Below are 17,086 nucleotides of genomic sequence, written 5' to 3'. Positions count from 1 at the left end.
AGACCAGGGCTCTGTGGAATTTGACTGAGATGTTCCACCAGGTTGAGGCAATGACAGTTACATCCTGTTTTTGTGATATTTTTAGTTATCTGTTATTTTTTGTGTTCTTCTTTTTCTTCTTTCTTCCCTGCTCCTCTGGTTTTCCTTGTCAGGGGTAAATTTTATTAAGGATGCCACGTAGATTTAAAGTTAGAATTTTAATGGTAAGGTTTTAATTACCATTAATTTTATATTTATTGTCTGATTTTTGATGTTAGCTGCCCTGTTTGATTACAGTTAGGTAATAATAACAGTAACAACAACTTAGTAGCCAAGATGATCCACTGGAATTTATGCAAGAATTACATCATTAGGATTGCTAAAAACTGGTGGGAACATTGTCCAGAGAAAGTCGTGGAAAATGAGGTGAAGATCTTGTGGGACTTTCAAATCCCAAAGGACAAAGTATTGGCACATAATATACATCACAGTGATGGAGGACAAGAATTGGTATAGCAATACCTGGTGACAGCAGAGTCACTGAAGAAGAACATGAGAATGTCACAAAATACCATGATTTGAAAATCAAGATTCAGCGACGATGGCACAAACCAGCTGAAGTAATCCCAGTGGTAATCGGCACCCTGGGTATCGTTCTGAAAATTCTAGGGCAGAATTTGAAACATCTTCAAATTGACAAAACATTGGTCAGATTCAGAAGGCAGCCCTGCTGGGATCTACACAAAAACTACGCCAATACATTACAACATCCTAGGCCTCTGGATAAGGCTCAAATTGTAATGAAAGCCAACAACCAGCTAAAGAACTGGCAGCTGTGATATTAAACATACATCATCATCATCATCATCATCATCATCATCATCATCATCATCATCAAAAATGTTACGTCTGGTACTAAAATAGCAACACTGGCAAAGCTTTTGACTGGCCAGCATTGCCCAAGAGACAGGACCAAAACCACTTTCTTTTGTATGAGAATATTTCCTTTGCATCCTCTAGAGCCTTAATCAAAGATGAAACTTCATTACTTAGCCTAATAAACTTCTTGCATGGCAACCACTGCTACTAATAGTTTATATAGCACCATCAATGTTCCTAGGACTTTATGGATCAAAGCAAGAGTGGTGGATGGCTGGTCTAAAGACTTCACAGCACAAGTTCGCTAGGAAAATAGTAAGGGCAAGGAAAATAGTAGCTGATGGAGGAAAATATGTAGAAACTCCTGTATGGATGCTCCTTTGCCAACACAAATGTCTCTGTATTTGCAGCAGAAATTAATCCACATTGAACAGACATAGCCAATGTTCAGGAAAAGCTGATGAGTATAATACATTACAGTCTCGATGCATAGTAACTTGCTTTCCTCATCTCTCTATTCTATCTGCAAGCATCCAGCTGCTAGTCACTGTTCTCCACTATTTCAGTCATTTGACATTTCTCAGTCCTGACCTGCAAGAATATTCTTGGCTTTTCCAGGCTTGGGCACCACCAACCGAGAGCACAGGGACTTTGTTAATGTTACTGTAATTCTGACCCTCAGCACTGCTGCATATCAAAGAGAAAGCTTCTGACAGTAGCAGAAGGGGAGATAGTCAACAGCACTCAGCAACTAGTTCAATGGCTGCACATTGAGAAAGTTTAAGTGGAAATCTGATATGGAGGGATGTTCTAATAAAATCTATCTCCCCAGCAGCCCTTCTCAATAGCCTCCCCAAGGCAAAGGGCACGATAAACTACTTGCCCTAAGTCTTCACTAAGCTGACAGTTCACAAACTATACAAGATTGCTCGGTGATATTAAAAATGTCACCAAGAAGAAGACGTAGTTTGACATCTTGGTCCTTGTAGAAACATCTGCAGGCAGAGGAAAGCAAAGCTATGAGCAGGGTTTATTCTAATTGCTGCTAACTCTTCCATCCTAAGGTCTTACATTTACCCAGCTCTTCCATACTTATATCTAGCTGTCGGTAATTTTTCTCTGAAATAAATATTAACTTTTAATTCTTTTTTATACTAACGTACAACAAAAACCAAGAATGCTATTCCCACTTAAACTGATTCCCACTTACACACCAAAGCTGTTCTATTGGAAATGTCTCAGTTCTGACAGCCAAGGGAACACCAACAGCTCCTTCTGAGACAACAGCAGTTGCCATCAGCATGACAGTCAAAGTTTGAGGAATGAACCTGTTTCTTGCCTGCCCTACTGCAAAGCATGGAAAACAATGAATTCCCCAAAAAGCAGGTGCCCGATTTTCACTGAAAACAGGTGTCTGATTTTTCACTGATAACAGGGCTAATAAATGCAGAACACTTCAGGCTGGATAGGGGGAAAACAGTGTTGCGCTTATCTGTAACTGTTTGTTCATCAAGTGGTCCTCGATGAACAGGCACACATGGCAGTCTGCACACACACAGGTCAACCATGGAGGATTTTTCCAGCTTTTTCTGAAGTTCCAGATGACTAATAAGTGCTCCCTCCCCCAATCATTTAGTCAGGCTAACATTTTTTTCCCCACAAGAACCATGTGACTGAGGGTGAGGGAGCATTTTCCATCCAGTTCTTCCTTCACCGCTGTGGGGTCATTGAGTGTAACCCCCAACAACAGACAGTCCACAGTGGGGAAAGGAGGGAGGGATGTGTGCCTGCATAGAGGACCACACAAAGAACAAACAGTTACAGGTAAGTGCAACACAGTTTTTCATCATCAAGGCCTCTGTGGAGTCCCACGTGGGAGAATGGCAAGCTTATATGCTATGAAGGGTGTGGAGCTGTCTATGAAACAAAGATTGTAAAACAGCTTTTCCCGCCTTCATCTCTGCCCTGGGATCAACGTCCACAGCATAATGTTTGATGAAAGACAAGGGATCTGACCAGGTGGCTGCCTTGAAGACATCCAGCAAGTCTACTTGTGCTTAAGGGGCAGGGGACCTTAGCCTTTTCATATGCCAACTTAGTGGTCAAGGTCACCCATTGTGACAGAGTCTGAGCTGGGACTCCTAACCCCTTACAGGGGCCTTTGAAACATACAAAAAGGCAACATCTCTGTGAAAAGGTCTAGTCCTGTCCAGATAAAAGGTGAGTGCTCTACGTACACTGAGCATGCAGGGCTCTGTCGCTAGGTGACAGTGGGTTCTGAAAAAAAACTGGTAGAGAAACTTCTTGTGAAACATGGAACTTCGAGACAGTTTTAGGAATATGTTCCCGTTTGTAAGACAACTTTGTCTGGGTAAAACTGGAAGTGGTCAGTGAGCAGAACCCATAAGTTGCTGACCCTCCTGGTTGATGTTATAGCTACAAAAAAACCTGTTTTGTATGACAGTATAGTGGACAAGAAGCCATAGGTTTAGAAGGCTGTCTGTGCAAGTGTGCCAGGACCAAGGTTAAGCTCCACAGTGACCACTCGTGAAGGGGCACTTAGTGCCTGCTGAGGTTGTCTGCCCTGCTGTTGGATTCCCCAGAGACGTGGATTGCACACAGGCACACCTTGTACTTGATTGCCCATTCCCGGGTGTAGGTAGCCTCTTTGCACAGTGAAATGAAGCCAGTAACACCTTGCTTATTCACGTAGAACCTGGTTACCATATTGTCCATTGCCACCAACAGATCTTTCTGTTCCAGGAAGCCTATGAACGAACACAAAATGAATCTAATAGCTCCCAACTCTAGTAAGTTTAAATGTTTGTTAGCTTCAATTTTTGATCATGACCTTCTAGGACAAAGCAATGTGCTCCCCAACCTGAAAGGGAGGCATCGATAGTGAGCAACACCCACGGCGGTTGAACCCCGAAGGGCATCACCTCTTTCAGGTTGCTTTCCCTGGCCCACCAATTGAAGGATCAAGAATCACTCATGGGAGAGATAACTTCTTCCATTAAGGATCCTTACTGACCTTAAAGGCTCTCAGGAACCAGTTCTGTAATGGTCTCATATGGAATCTGGTATACCAGACTGTGCATATAGTAGATACCATGAGGCCCAGATGTTTTTGTACTTGAATTATGTTCTGGAACCTATTACGATGAAAATCATACATCATTTTCTGGATAGATCTAACCATGGACAACAGCAGTAACATTTTCCCTATCACTGAAGACAGGGTCAGGTCTCTGAACTCTATTGATTGCTTCAGTTCTAACTGATGTTTCAATGGTTGACTACTAATTCCAATGAGTCCACAAACCACAGGGCCAAGTGGACCTGTTAACCTAAAGCTTCTGAGGAATTGGCAATGAACTAGTCATTCAGATATGGAAACAGCTAGGTATTTGACTACCACTATCGCACACTTAGTGAATACTCTGGGGGCAGTTGAAAGGCCAAAGGTTAGCACTGTGATTTCAAACACTTGTGAGTTGAAGAAATCTTAGGAACCTCCTGCAATCCTTATGGATGGCGATATGAAAATAGGCATCCTTGAGGTCAATGACCACAAACCAGTTATTTTGTGCCAGCAGGGGTAGAACTTCCTGCATGGACAGCATTTGAATTTTTTAAAGACTTATCTAGGGCCCTCAAGTTCAATATTGGATGTTGTCCACCCCCTTTCTTATCAGTGAGAAAATAGTGAGAATAGAAACTGTCCTCAACCATAATTGGGTCTACTCTACAGACAGCCCCTTTCAACAACAACTCATCCACCTCTTTGGCTAACACTGGAGAAGATGGAGCGATTGAAGAACAGCAGGTTTTAAAGGAGGAGTCAAAACAAACTGCAAATAATATCCAGCTTTTATTATTTGCATTACCCATTTATCCTTACAAACTACAGACCAACTGGAAACAAATGAATTATTACAGATTACAGATAACCTTCAATTGCATAAGTTAATTTTTTTTAAAAAAAATACAAAAATTAAAAGATAAAATGCAAAGTAAGATTAATATCGTTTGTTTATAACCGTGCGTGCATAAAAACCTGGCCGTTTGCTCTAAAGCATCCCTGGATTCATTGTTTAAAAGATAAACAGTCTTCTGCTGGTCTGTCCAGCACTCTAAGCCCAACAATAAGGTTGAGAGGAACTTTGTTCTGGCCCACAAAGCAGAAGGAAGCACACTGCATCTGGCCAAAGTGATGGCACATCAGTGCTCCAGGTCAGAAAGAGTGGGTAGCTGACCAAACCCAGGCGTTCACATGGGATATGAAGGGAGAGGGGGGAATAGAACTTTTTTGCATGAGCCATCAACTCCTGATGTTCTAATTCAAAAAGTCTAGATTTTATAGTGGAGAACATCTCATCAGGAGGGAGCATGGCTGTAACATCAGGAGGTTAAAAAAATTATGGCTCTCCTTGTCTTGAGGGGTCGAGACTGACCCCAATTTACTCTTACTGGGCACTGTTTTCACCACCAGCAAGTTCGGGGCAGGGTGATGGTACAGATAAGAGGCCTGGGCTTCCTCTATTTTGTAGAGGTTCTTTATGCGCCTTATAGAGCAGGGCCATGAGGTAGGATGAGCCCAAACACTCAAGGAGATAGCCACAGTCCCCTTCAGCAGGGGCATATTTACTTGAATAGAGTCTTAGTCCTCTAAGATGTCTGTGACCAGATGAACTGTTTTGTCATCTGTAGAACCCAATGAAATCCCCAAGGCTTTTCCATCCAGAGCAGTTGTTCTGTGTATTTTCATTGGCCATAAAAGGAGAGGGGTTGGCAGGGCTCCCCCAGTTTATCTGGTCTACCATGGGCTGAATCGACGGCAGAATCCACTTCTGAGACATCTGAGTCCCTGCTGCCCAGGAGGGGGCCTCTAGATGATGTCAGGTCCATGGGTACTGACAGGTCTCAAGGGCAACGCCGTTTAGTGGCTGTTCCTGCCAGCTCGGAGTGCTCGGAGGGGACAGCATGATCTGAAATCATTGTTGACGTTGTTCCAAAGATGGCCATTGTGGCATCACAGTCCATGGTGGCATGGGCATTCCCCAGGGCAAATGTTGCAGTCTCTCAGGTTGAACAGGTGATGAGGGTAGCGGCAATTCCACATCCTCCTACTTCAAAGAGGGTTGGCATCCACCAGAGAAGGAGATGGAGTGTGTGGCTTACTGTGCAGCAGAGACTTGGATATGCCTTGGCAGTCACGATGTGTATGCGATCGTCCCATCTGATTGTTACGACATCGAGCAGGCGACTTCAAACGCTGGCATTTACCATGGTCAGCACCACAGGTGACAAAGAAACAGCACACCCATCACATCAATGCTTTGCTGTGGAGAATGAGAAGCTAGGTGCATTCGCCTAGGTAACACCAGAGCTCATGATGGTGATTATCCTCCCTTTAGTAAGGGGGATAATGACTCTGCTGGCTCCAAGTGTTTTGTTTACTTTTTCCCCTTCTTAGGTGGTGACTTAGAGAAGGCCTGGGGTTGTTTGGCAGCTGCATGGAATGATGCTTCCCCCTTGGGCACAGAGGCAAAGAAAATGTCCCACCATCAAAGTCCCCTTGTGTGGAGCGCAAGCCCTTCTCGTACAGCGCCAACCTCAGTCTGCAGGCTCTTTCTTGGCACTCTTTGGGGGTAAGGAGGGCACATACCTTGCATGATGCCACTACATGAGCTTCCGCAGGCAAATTAGGCATTCAGAGTGTTCACCTATTTGTGCCATTTTCACCCCACAGGTCTGGCATTTCTTAGAAAGAGCCATTCTAACTAGCTCAAAAGGAAAGAAAACAATGCCCAAAACAACAGTCAAAACAGTCCAAAAAATAAAACACTCTAACATATGATCAAGTCTTTCCTTAGGAGGAAGAAAACGGAGCTCACTGGAAAAACATCCTAGTCCCACTGTGGCGAAAAGCAAACTGGAAGAAAAGTGCTCCCCTGCCTTCAGTCATGTGGTTTCAGGCAGGAAAAACCGTTAGCATGACTACGTGACTGGGGGTGGGAAGAACTTACTAGTCACCTGGAGCTTCAGAAAAAGCTGGAAAAAACTCCGTAGTTGGCCTGCGCATGCGCAGTCCCCTATGTGGGACTGCACAGAGGCCATGATGATGAACAAGGAGCATGGTTTTGGTTTGGTAAAGGGCACTTTCTTGTGCATGTTTACAGACAATAACAACTTGCCCCCTTTGTTGTGCATTTTGTCTCCCAGACTAAACAGCAGACTGCTATTTTAAAGGAATTTTTTTCTTTTTTCAGAACCTCGTAAAATTCTCCGTAATATGTATTTATAATAGTCACCCAAGAGCTTTAATATAAGATATAGTACTACATGCATATATTAATTCTGATTTTGCTTATCATCTGTGATGTGAATGAAATTGTGCTAAATTACATACTTTTGTACTTCCAATTATTTAAGGCTCCACAGGATAAAATTTCCTGATGAAGATCCATGTATGAGGATAGTTTGGGTTGATTGTGCCAATAAGACCCCTACACACACCTGAATTAAATCATGTAACTATTCCAAATACAACCAGCCAGTGCTAACTGCATAGTGAGAAAGTAGCTTGATAATAAACAAATTATGTCCTTTTGAATGTTGTTTCATGTCACAGGCATAAACCAACTGCTATTAGAAACTCCAATAGCAATAACCCAGCATCAAAGATGAAGCATTATTGCCAGATGTGTGCAAGAATACTCCTTCACAGAATAAGAGATCTTTCAAGCTTTCGGAGAAACACTTCACATTTGGCAGTCCAATGTTGTGGCATACAGCCCAATTTTGCTCAATGTACACTCTGCCAAACAAATGAGCTCTTGATTCCTTCTTACAACATTAAATGTGGGCAACTCTGCCTGATAAGAAAGCTATTTGTAAATCTGATCTTTACTGTTTTACCTATATGAACAATTACTGCTTTTCTGAACCTGACATTGCTTGCTACCATCATTCCTGTGATAATGAAACATCGGAAATTTGGTAAAAGATCTGCAGTGATGATGCTACTCCCTGAAACAGACATTAAATTCCCTTCTGTCTGTGTGTCAAAGTGCATTACACATGATAAAACCTAGGCTTCTAATGGGCTGAACCTGACAGCCCAAAACAACCAGCAAAAAGACATAATTTATTTGTCCCAAGGGCAGGAGGTACAGCACAACCAAGGGTTTCCGCCAGCTGATATCAAACATCACTACGCAAAGGGTGACTTTTTTTGTATGTCCATCAACCTACTGGTTATATCACTCCTATCCATTCACCAGAAGTTTACTGAACTTCAAATGGCAATCATTAATGGTCACTGAACTGCACAATGCCCCAATGTGCTTTCACACTAGATTTGCAGAAGCCCAGCAATAAAACAAAAGATTTACTTTGACAGCAGCGAATGAAGGGAACCCTTATCAAGGAAAGCAAGGAACAAGCTGCCAGCCTCTTCCTTCTTATATATGTACACTATCCTGATTTGACTGAACAGATCATGCTAAGTTTTGTCCTATTGCTGTTCAGCATGCCACTCTTATTTTCAACTCAGAAAAGAAATGGCTGAAACACAAAGAAGAAAAACACAAATTATAAACAGATTTTTCACTGGCGGTGATCTACTTTACAGAAAAAAAATCTGAAAATGCAAAAATGATGCATTCAGTGGCACTGTGATAACTACTTTTAAGAGAAAATAAAAGCAATGTAAGAACAAATCATTCTGTTTCTGTGCAGTCTTCTGACTTTCCTCAATCCGTTTGTACAAATTGCCAATTTCCATATCCTAACTGTCTTTGAATACAGAAGGCTGGTTTAGAAATTTCCCAACCTGTACTTCTTATAACTACCAAAGGGGGCTCTACAGAGTAACACAAAATGCCCATGTGGTCCATTAGGTTGTACAAACAACAAGGGAGATATTCACTCCTAACGCTCCCATAGGCATATTGCTAAAAAGCATTAAGTCACATTTGGGAAGAAAACAGTGTACGCTTTTTTTTTAATGTGCATAAAGTAAAAGGTCTTAAGCAGACTATTTTTCCCTGCATTTTTCAAGATGTTCAGTGTTGAGCAGCAGCTGGCTAATATTCACTTTGGAAGGAACTTAGAAGGGGTGGGGGAAAGAGATGAGTTGGATGTGCTCCCGCTGGCCCAGGCTTCGCTAGAGAGATGCCGAGTTATTATGCATAGAGGTGCTGCGTTAGGTTGGCCACAATGGGATTCTCCTCAGATGCAGACCATATTCCATCAAGTACAGTAAGACTCTATTAGGGGAGATACAATAGGAACTTCGCTTCACCCAGCCTCTGAGAAAATAACTCCTCATTTCAATGCAAAACAGCAGTGCTTATTAAACACCTCCTTGAAGGAGGATAGGAAGAAAGAATGGGAGGAGGGGGAATGAAGGGGCAACCTATGGTGGGGGTGGGGGAGTTGTTTGCAATCAAAGTACCTTTTTGAGATTAATCCACTGTTTGAAGTAATCAGCAACTGGAAGCCCTAAGTACTGGCATTGTCCAGGTAACCTGTAAGAGAGAAGAGAGAGAAGGTTAGATTCAATTAGTCTAACAACACAAAAACATCTTTGTTAAACACTGGTGGCTCTGAGAAAGAGGAGGTAATCAGACCATATAGGCTGCATTTCAGAAGCATTCCCTGCACTGGACAAAGGCCACTCAAACACTGAAACTCAACCCAAGCACCTAGACCAGGGGTCCCCAAACTTTTTAAACAGGGGGCCAGTTCACTGTCCCTCAGACTGTTGGAGGGCCGGACTAAAAAAAACTATGAACAAATTCCTATGCACAAATGATTGTAAAATGTTTGATTTCACCTTTCAGCCTTTCTGTCATGGTCTATGTTTAGAACAGTGACCAAAGTATGTAAAGTACAGGGTGGGCTCCAAATATTGTTGGGGAGGCTGTGGAATACCTTCCTCTGTAAAAAAAAAAAAAAAAAGCAGAACTTTCCCAATGAAGCATTCCATCTAACCCAGGATCAGGTATCTTCCTGGGTTCTTTCCTCCCTAGCAGCCAGCGAGCGATTCGCCAGCCTGGCTGATGCCAATGGGAGTGAGGCAAAACAGAAAGCCTGAGAGCAACACATGGAGTAGCCGAGAGGGAAGGACGGAGCAGGCGTTGCCACATGTAAGGTTTCCAACTCTGGGTCAGAAAATGCATGGAGATTTGGGGGTGCCATCATGTAACTGCAATCAACAGCCGTTGGGGCCGGTTCCTCCTCTCCCTCGAGCCCCCACTGCACATGAATGGAGCCATTGCTGCCATGCCTGGCGGGCCGGATAAATGCCTTCAGGGGGCCACATTTGGCCCCCGGGCTGTAGTTTGGGGACCCCTGACCTAGACCAACTTGGGCACCAGTCATTACATGGATGCCAGATGTTCCCAAAGGGAGACTTGTTTAACAAAGGGGTGCTTTGGAGAACTAGGGGGCATGTCTTTCTTAAATATTACAGTTCAAGGAAGCAACACCAGTCAGAGGCAAACAGTCATCTTGTTCTACCCCATGTTCTAACATGTTTTATGGGAATATAACATGGAGAAAAATATTAATGCTTTTCTGATTATTATTGTTGTTTTAATTTATAGCCCACTTTTCTCACTAAGACTCAAGCAGATTACAAAATATGAAAAGCAATTAAACCACTAATCAAAGACCTCCAATAAACAATGCAGAAGGACTAAGAGTATAGAGACTAGAAAACTATTCTTTAAAAGTTGCCTAAGACACCAGAAAATAAAGTATGGCATACCAAAAAAAGGAAAAGGGGGTTACAAATATAGAGAACATTGCAATAAGAAAGAGAGACAACACGTACAAAAACCTCTGTAATAGACTACATTATTACCCTGCAGGGGCGTACTAAGGCAAACTGGCGCCCGGGGACAAAACCTGAGTTTGCCCCCCCCCACACGCCTGGCGTATGGGCGGCCACCCTCCCCCACCATGACCAAACAGTGATTTTTTTGTACCAGCTCACAAATCACCTCCCACTCCCATCAAAACATACATGGCTCTCTACCCACCAACTCTTTTCCTAATTTCCTAATCACAACAACCCTATGAGGTAGGTTGTTAGCCTGAGAAACAACTCCAAGCCAGTGCAAGTGGGTATTAAGCATGTAAATCTCTCACAAATCACCCCCAGCAAAACATTTACCAAACAAATGTCAGCATCATTTCTCACAAAACACCTCCAGTGGAATCCACCCCCAAACAGCATCACTTTCAATGGTGTTTAAACTAGGGAGCTCAGATTCTTCTTTTAAATCTACCTTAAAGGGAGAATCTCGGGTCCCCGGTTAAAACAAAATTGAAAGTGATGCTGTTTGGGGGTGGATTCTCCCCCACCCTGAAACAGCATCACTTTTGAGGGTTGGAGATTCAGATGAGAACAAATAGCAGATTCAGCTGGAATCTGGGGCAAAAATTGGAGCACATTTTGAACAAAAATTGTCCTGATTATGTCCTGCCAAATATGAACAAATGCTAATGCAAGGTGTTTGGGTTTGGGGATATTTTTGGTGTTTTTCGGCCTGCAGGGGTAGCCGCATTTTAAAGCTAAGCGGCACCATGATTTCAGGGCATCCTCCAGAGACTGCCCTGGATGATACCACCTAAGTTTGAGGACATGTTTGGTTCAGGAGCAGCAAAGTTATGGGATGCCCAAATGGAATGCCCCATCCCCATTGTTTTCGAATAATGGGAACCAACCTGAGATGGGCTACCCATTTGAGGACCATAACTTTGGTCCCCTGAACATAACTTCAATTAAAACTTGGGTGGCATCATAAGAATAGTTAACAGATGATACCCTGAAATTTTGGTGTGTCAGCTTTAAAATAATATCTTTCCAGGCACCCCAAGAAATTTGTCTAAGATTCTTTGTTTTGCAGTGACTTTGCTCCATTGTAACTAATGAGAATTTCTGCTGTATTTTGAAGATAGAGGCGCCAGACTTTCAAGGTGGCTCTAAGAGGTTCCTTGAGTAATAGCATCCAAGCTGGGTGAGCTTTGCTTCTGGAGGGGGGGGGGGGGGGGAGTTGAGAGAGGTCTGAGAGAACTCAGCCCACAGGCTTTCATGTGCAGGAGCGGGGAAACAAGATAAGCCTTTTGGGGCCGCCCATAGGCAATTGAACCCCAGAAGCTAAAGGTCTCCAAACCTGGATGCTATTACCAGGAGGGCCCTCCTGGAGCCACCCTGAAAGTCTGGTGCCTCTATCTTCAAAATGTGCACCCTCCCCTGACACACTCAGAAATTCCCCATTGGCTACAATGTGTGGAACCCAAAAGTCACTGCAAAACAAAGAGATCTTGGGCAAGTTCTCTCTTGGTGCTCTGAAGGGGCGCATTTTAAAGCCAAATTTTCAGGGTATCATCTGTTAACTATTCTTATGGTGCCACCCAAGTTTGGTGAAGTTATGTTCAGGGGACCAAAGTTATGGTCCCTCAAATGGGTAGCCCCCAACTCAGGTTAGCTCCCTTTGGGAGTCCATAACATTGCTGCCCCTGAACCAAACATCACCAAATTTGGGTGGTATCATCATGACAGTCTCTGGATGGTACCCTGAAATCATGGTACCGCTAGCTTTAAAAATGCGCCCCCTGCAGGCCAGAACGTGAAAAAACACTTAAAAATTTAAAAACACACAAACGACCCTGAAATGTTGGCGCCCCCCCCCCACGTGACCAAATGGGGGCACCCGGGGACATAGGGTACCCCCTGTCCCTAGGCAGGAATGCCACTGTTACCCTGCATAGAAGAGGTCGCCTGAGCTGTTCCATTATCTCAAGCCTTTCCGCACAAGAAATTTACAACATTTTGGGGCTGGACAACAATACAACATTTCCTCTGTGGAGTTTGGCACATGTTCCCCTCGTTGGTTCAAAAAACGTTTCCAAACAGCTTTTCCTCATTTTTAAAAACCCTTTTACAACAATAGTTTTGTCTAAAACACTTCCGAGCTCACTTCCCTCTCAATGCAGTCATATTTACAATATTTTATCTTTCCCGCTGCCATTTTCCACGCCTTTGTACCACTGCCCAATTTCCCCCTTGGCACCATTTTTTGTGTCCCTCATCTCTCCCCTTTCCCCCTCACCTCTTTATTTTCATAATTTCTGTGGCCTTTTTTAATTGTCTTGGTTGAATCTTTGAAGCATCCATTAAATGGAGCTACAGTGAATCAATGAAGCATTGTTTCCCCTCCAAAATCCCCCACAGCAGCCATGAAACACTTTGAGGTGGTGTGTACAGACAAACATCATGGTAAAGAAGGTCAACAACATTCTGGAAACATTCTAGGAACCTGTGTAGATAGGGCCGTATTCTAATCCCATTGTAAAAATACCCTCCTGAACTTTTCTGTTTTACTAATTCTGAGAAGCAATAGAAGCATGGAGGCCTTCCTGACCACCTCAGGATAACCTGTATATTAATGATGTAATCCCTAGACTAACTGGCCTGAATTTGTTGCCCCCTCTTTAGGAAAACAGAAAATTTCAATTCTGTTTTATGCACATGACATGGTCCTGATCTCACTTACAAGGAATGGTTTAAAGAGACTTTTATATAGTTTGGGTGAGTATAGTAGAGAGGAGGCCCTCTCCATAAATTACTCCAAAACCAAGATAATGATGTTTAAGAAAAGACCAGGAAAACACAGATGGAACATCCATAATATTCCCATTGAGCAATGTAGTAATTTTAAATATTTAGGTGTAATATCTGGAATGCCCATATAGCAGTAGTTAAAGCATGTCCGGCAATTCTGAGATTTTACCATATGAGAGGAGGTCATTTAGTAGACCCAGCCCTAGACATTTTTAAAACTAGAATAATATCTATACTACTCTATGCCACTGAGATTTGGGGATGGAATGAACAGTTTTGCATAAAAGTTTTGCATAAAATGGAAACCATCCAAAACTCTTTTCTTAGACGAATTCTGTTACTCCCCAAAGGAACACCAGAACTTTGCTTGCCCTCCCTTAAAGCCCGTGCTCAATAGGCAATTCTGAAATATGTCAAAAAGAGCTCTTTAAAACATGCTTCGTTTGCTAACCAACGTTTCGAAGTTACATAACACTTCCTTAAACAATATATTGCATAGTTTCTCAGTACCAGATGATTTACTGATTTCGTCTCTCCAAAGTTCATGTAAAAATCTACACCATCTGTACCGATATGGGCATGCAGAATCAAAGCTGCAAGGTACACAAGATCACTACAGTGCACAAGGAAGCAAGGAAGGGGAAGTGTTCCTGGGTGCAAAACCGAGCTAACTCAGCTCTGCACCAGGATCATGTTTTCTCCCTCCCCACCCTTGCTTCCCAACTTCTGCCAGCACAGAGGGGGAGGCAATCTTCCCCCACTTCTCATGTCCCAGTCCAAAAGGGATCTGATAGGAGAGGCAGGGGAGAGCAGATACGATTCAGTAAGCATGAAACACATAATGATTGGCTGGCAGTAAGTTGCCACCATGTGTTCCATATTTACTGAATTATATTTTAGGCTTAGTTCACACACACACCGCAGTCTCCCCCCACTTACCTTAGTTCAGCCAACTGCAAAGAGCAGCTGGCTGAAAAAGCAGCCTGGCTGGGCCGCCGGCTGAACTAAGGTAAGTGGAGGGGTGGGTGGGGAGCCCCACCGCCTGCGGCACCCCACCCCCGCTATCCCCCCACCCTCCCCACCCCTGCTCTCCCCCCCACTTACCTCAGTTTAGCCAGCTGTTCTGGGCTGTGGGGACTGGCTAGTGGGGTAGGGCCAGGCAGGGGTGTCCAGCAGCGGCATCCGCTGCGCCTGGCCCGGTGAGGCCGACCTGGCAGCAGCTTCTGCTGACCAGGCAAGCTGGGGCAAGGGAAAGAGGTGTGGGGGGAATTTTCCACCCCCTACGTGACCCCAGTGGAGCGCGCCCGGGGCGCAGCGCACCCCCCCACCTCGTTGTAGCTATGCAACTGGTTTGATGCAGCAGTCAGAAACAACTGGTTGAATTTTCATTAGAACATTGTGGAGATGGACCAGAATGCCTATAATTTGTATTTGATCAAGAAATATTAAGTTTGTATGAACCAAAGATTTGAAGAATCAAAATGGGGTTTCTGTATAAGACACCAGCAGGCCTGCATGTAAGCAGCAGGTCAAAAGGCATGTTAGAAGCTTGTCAGTGATTATGCAGGCAAGCAAAAATAAACATCTTTAAGATCTTGTCACTAAAGGGCCAACGTGACAGCAGACATATACTTTATAACTTTGTTTTTGGGTTAGAAATGAATGTGATTAGTTAAATTAAAAAGTGTTTTTATATATATGTTCAATGAACACAGAAATGATAATGAGAGATTCATATTTACTGGTATTTCACTATAATTCTATAATTGTGTTAGAATCAATGTTTGTATAATCTGTTAAAAGTTAAAATCATTTCAAACTGGGAAAAGGGAAGTTTTATGATCTCAAAGAATGTCAAGTCTACATACCCTGAAGGTGTAGCTCTCTTCAGGAGCAAACTTAGAAAACGGGTTTTTTTGGAAACAAGAAAGACAACAGGCTAGTTTTATTGCAGCCGTTTGCATATGGGCAGAGGGACGTGAGAAACAGCATGCAGCGTTTGAATAACAGAAGGAATGTGACATGTAGAATAGAGGCTGTCTTAATGTGACAAGGAGACAGAAATCATCCAATGGGATTTTAAGGTTCATGCTTATAGCATCGTGAAAGGGTGTATGGATTATGTACATGAGTAAGGAGGATGGAACTGTGACGCATTATGTATTCATTTGTATCTATAAAGACCTTCGCTAAGGTCTTTTTCCTATGGTGGGCGTGCCTCTCTTTTGAGAGCACCCAGAAGGGGTTCACCTTCTGTAACTTTCTATATTCTGTTAAGTAAAAACTGTCTGTTTCACATTTTCTGGTGTGTCAGATGTCTTTGCCTGCTTTTTTTTGGGAATTTGAATTTCACCCTAACATATCTTTTCTTCGTAAAACAGACTGCGCAGAGGCCGGACTTGGAGTTTGCGCCCCTCCACGTGAACATCATCAATGTCCAAAGCTACTCCTTGCAGTCCAACATTAGATCACAAGATCTGATTTCAGAAGAGGAGCTGTAATAAGGAGGGGAATTAAGTATAAAAGCTGACTGGATCCTACCAAAAGATCAGCAATTCACATCAGAATGTTCTGTTGTATGACAATGTGTGTATGAAGTTCTTGTTATTGCTTGTTTATATGCAAACTTGATTTTACACCATTCAAATTTGCCAAGGCCTCCAACAGAAGGTTTATAGAAAGCTCACAGTCCTGATAACAGCCTTGCTACTCTGAAAGGATGGAGGAGATGCAAATGAGAGTCAAGGTCACATGACTTTCTTCCTCTCAAAGCTGCTCTTTTTCTTCTAATGAACTGAGGTAGAAAAGCCCGGTTTGGTGGTGATAAACAGCCATGTGTTGGTTATCACTTTCCCTAAGTTGAGAAGAGGCAGCTAGTGATGGATGGGTAGGAATTTGGTTATCAGGCAGGGCTGTCAGCCAGAGTTGCAGATATCACACTCACATTTAGCAGGGCATCATTATGCCATGGCATGAAGTTAAAATATGGGCAAGGGTATTGAAAACAAGAAAGAACAGGATTTAAAAAAAATAGTAAATTGAACAACAATAAAGGAGTGTACGGCCAGGACGTTATCGTGCAAATGACACCTTTTATCTCAGTCTGGTTAGTGAGAGAAGGGCACAAATTGGTCCTTCCTCCACCATTGTGTCCTCTTGTACAAACAGAAGCAAATAAAATGTGTCACTGATGTGATAGCATATCAGTTTAACCCTAATTATCCAGAGGGTCATACCAAGAAATAAGGGTTTCACATTTCAACAGGTTCCTTGGTTTCTGCCACAGAAAAGCCACATTAATAACGTAGGAGGAATGGGGGTGATGAGAAGGGGAGGGAGTCTGTAATTGAATTCAGTCACTCAGGTGGTCCTAGTATATAAAAAATTAATGTGCAAGTCCCCAACTAATCAGAGATGGTTAATGTCCATCTGCTTCTGAGTTCAGAATGTCAAAAGCCCAAGAAAATGGGCCATTTCCTACACATTGGAGTCACTGAAACTGAGCTCATTTTTAAGTTCTCTTTTGGAAAAGATAAGAGGGCATTATATATATAGGTATTTATAGACCCCAGAGACATTAATTGA

At 43.1% G+C, this 17,086-nt stretch overlaps 1 protein-coding gene across 5 annotated transcripts in view; it reads right to left on the bottom strand.

Annotated features, from left to right (window-relative positions):
- The window catches only part of ERI3 (ERI1 exoribonuclease family member 3), a 272,372-nt gene that overhangs the window by 172,123 nt on the left and 83,163 nt on the right, over positions 1-17,086 (bottom strand). For all 5 annotated transcript variants that reach the window (XM_048497063.1, XM_048497064.1, XM_048497061.1 and 2 more), the window contains exon 6: positions 9,323-9,395. In XM_048497063.1, the coding sequence (XP_048353020.1) occupies positions 9,323-9,395 (73 nt within the window). The remainder of the gene's footprint in view (positions 1-9,322; positions 9,396-17,086) is intronic.

Source organism: Sphaerodactylus townsendi, linkage group LG05 (assembly GCF_021028975.2).
Source record: "Sphaerodactylus townsendi isolate TG3544 linkage group LG05, MPM_Stown_v2.3, whole genome shotgun sequence".
NCBI lineage: Eukaryota > Metazoa > Chordata > Lepidosauria > Squamata > Sphaerodactylidae > Sphaerodactylus > Sphaerodactylus townsendi.
The sequence above is the reverse complement of the archived record's forward strand: the minus strand, read 5'-3'. Positions and strand labels throughout refer to the sequence as shown.